General features: G+C 32.1%; 1 protein-coding gene across 1 annotated transcript; it reads left to right on the top strand.

The window, feature by feature from the left end:
* The first annotated feature begins 1,202 nt into the window (after positions 1-1,202).
* Positions 1,203-2,277, top strand: LOC122602237 (ethylene-responsive transcription factor 5-like). The gene has a single exon (XM_043774947.1). The coding sequence runs from the start codon at positions 1,259-1,261 to the stop codon at positions 2,120-2,122; it is 864 nt and encodes a 287-aa protein (XP_043630882.1). The 5' UTR covers positions 1,203-1,258; the 3' UTR covers positions 2,123-2,277.
* Positions 2,278-2,861: the final 584 nt, after the last annotated feature.

The raw sequence follows: 2,861 nt of genomic DNA, 5'->3' as shown, positions 1-2,861 counted from the left end.
CCATCTGTCGTTGTATTGTTTTTTTTTTTTAATGATTTTTATTCATAGACCATGCGGGTTAATTAATAGTACAATATTATCGTCTAACTTCATCATTGGTAACTTTTTTTATTCCAGGAATAAAATGACACGTCGATCACTTTTTTCCCACGTTGTAATTATATTGTAATATCATCTCTATCATAAATTACTTAATTAATTTTTATTATTATTCAAAGATGTGAATAAATTATTCTTAATTATAAATATATCATTGGAATGCATAGACTAGTTATTGGTATGGATAGGTAGTATGCATGGTTATGATGTATGAATTGAGGTCACTTCTAATTAATTAGGCATGTCCAGTTTACTAATAAATTTTTGATGTACATATGTGAGGTAGTGTTACTTACTATATAGTTCACATTTGGGGAAAAAATTAAACTAGCCACTAGGAAGAAAAAAACAAACGTAACACTTCGTAAATTTAAGTATGTAATTTGAGTTTTGACACACGAATATAATACATGTGGTGTCAAGACACGAAACGTTCTACTACTATAGTTAGTGCCGTACGTCATGTGGACGGTCACACTTAAACTAATTAAGTGTACGAGAGTATTTTGTAAAGGCTGCAAGAGAGTGGCCCCATATTGCGCGCATCTTTATTTTTTGTTGCTATTGATCACGTTTATTAAAAGATTTACGCTTCTAACGACTAATAAAATATCAACATCCCCATTTTTACACACGTTATATAATCATGCTAATTAATGCCATATCCTTCAAATATTTATACCCAAATGTATCTTGTTACATATACATATTTCATGATTTGTGTTAGTTAATATTCATTTATTTTCATCTCGCATTCTTATATTTTCTTATGTATCATAAACTCATAATCATATAAATAGAAGGATATAAGCACAAATTTGTTAACTTATGCATATATACTCCAAATATATGCATAACTTAACAAAACGCTTGTTTAAAAAGAGTAGACCTATATATATATATATATATATATAGCTTGAGTATATATGTCGCGCCATGTGTAGCAAATACTATCATAATCATAAGAAAAATCCAAAATATTTCTGTTATATGACGTCAAAGGAAACTATATGCATGATTGAGACTCGAAAGTACTATATATTGGCCATATATAAATAGAAATCCTAGCCAAGAATCTCAACACATTCTTTACAACTAAACTATATATAAAGAATCCCTAGCTATTTCTAGGCTAATAAACCAGAACTTGATATTGAAAATGTCAGAAAGCCTCTCAGATTCTGATTCTGCCATGCTTGAATTTGTTCGACAATACCTTCTTGATGATCCAGCTGATATCTCGAGTCCTTTTCCGGATCATGATCAGACAAATACGCCCTCTTCTAACGAGCCACATTATTACAGCCGTAGTTCAAGCTTCACGAGTCCTTTTTCATTCGACCAATCCAACGAACCACCGTTCTATATCGATTCATTTGTTGATTCACTTTCTCCTATTATAAGTCCTTGTAATTCTGAAGTGTCTAGCCCAAGAAATAACATCATCAATAATACTACTACCTTTTTTAGTGATAGCTCACTAATGTGTTCATTCAGTAGTGAGTTGACTCATCCGAGCCCTAGCCCAGCCTACACTACTCAATCCCAATCCTCACTAGATATTAATATTACTTCAAACAATGTCTTTCAAATTACGAATTGGGATGGTGGACCATCACTTCTTCATAGTCCAAGTTCACCCATTATGACAACAGAGGAAACACAGTTTAAAGTCGATTTTTCACTTGGAAAAGTCGAAAAGATGAAGAAAAAAGATCAAATTAGAAATAAAGATTGGAAACGGTTTAGAGGTGTAAGACGTCGTCCATGGGGGAAATTTGCAGCTGAGATAAAGAACCCGAATAAGAAAGGTGCTCGGATTTGGCTTGGAACGTATTCCACGCCTGAAGAAGCTGCATTGGCTTACGATCAAGCGGCTTTCAAGATTCGTGGTTCACGAGCCATGGTTAACTTTCCGCATTTGATTGGGTCAAATACAATAAAACCTCTATGCTCCTTGTCACAAGTAGCTTTGGAATGTAAGTTAAAAAGTAAAGGCTTCATACCCAAAAACGAACCGTAATAACGTACCAATCATTTCCCTATATATTGTACAACGTATTCTGTTGTTGTTCAAAAACGATAAGAACATTGTATGATTAATGAGAACCGCTCTGTACACCACCAGTTTTTTAGATATATACCACTAAATGTGTTTTATAATGTGGTACTAGTAAACACTTCAAAACATGTTAGATTATGTATCGTCAAAATTTGGTGGTATACAGATCACCACTCATAATTTTGTTCATCATTTTTATTGAAAGCTGTCTCAAGAATCTACATACATATATTGGAATCAATTTTCATAATTTGAATTTAGAAGCCTATATATATGCGTGGTATTTGTATATATCTTACAATACAATTAACCCGGCCTAATTGGGGATCTTTTTACTTAAATTTCAACATCACCAGGTTTCTTAAGGGCTTTATAGTTTAAATTGTAGACAATGACACAACTGTGACTATGATTGTTTGTATAAAACTACCACGAATATAATATTTGGAATAAAGGCCTGAAATGTTAAATAAAATACGTTATTTTTATACAGTTTTACCATGAACTTTTTACATCTCAAACAACTACAACACACGAGATAACCAAAAAAAATTTTGTTATACATTTTTACCATCAACTTTTTACATCTCAAACTAATTCATTAAAAATATTTTTGTTATGCCGTGTATTGTAGTTGTTTGAGATGTACGGAATCGAGAGAGGTCTATTTTGTGTCTAAAGAGAAGGTTATATGATCTTC

The sequence above is a fragment of the Erigeron canadensis genome, chromosome 5, assembly GCF_010389155.1.
Source record: "Erigeron canadensis isolate Cc75 chromosome 5, C_canadensis_v1, whole genome shotgun sequence".
Classification (NCBI taxonomy): Eukaryota; Viridiplantae; Streptophyta; class Magnoliopsida; order Asterales; family Asteraceae; genus Erigeron; species Erigeron canadensis.
The sequence above is the reverse complement of the archived record's forward strand: the minus strand, read 5'-3'. Positions and strand labels throughout refer to the sequence as shown.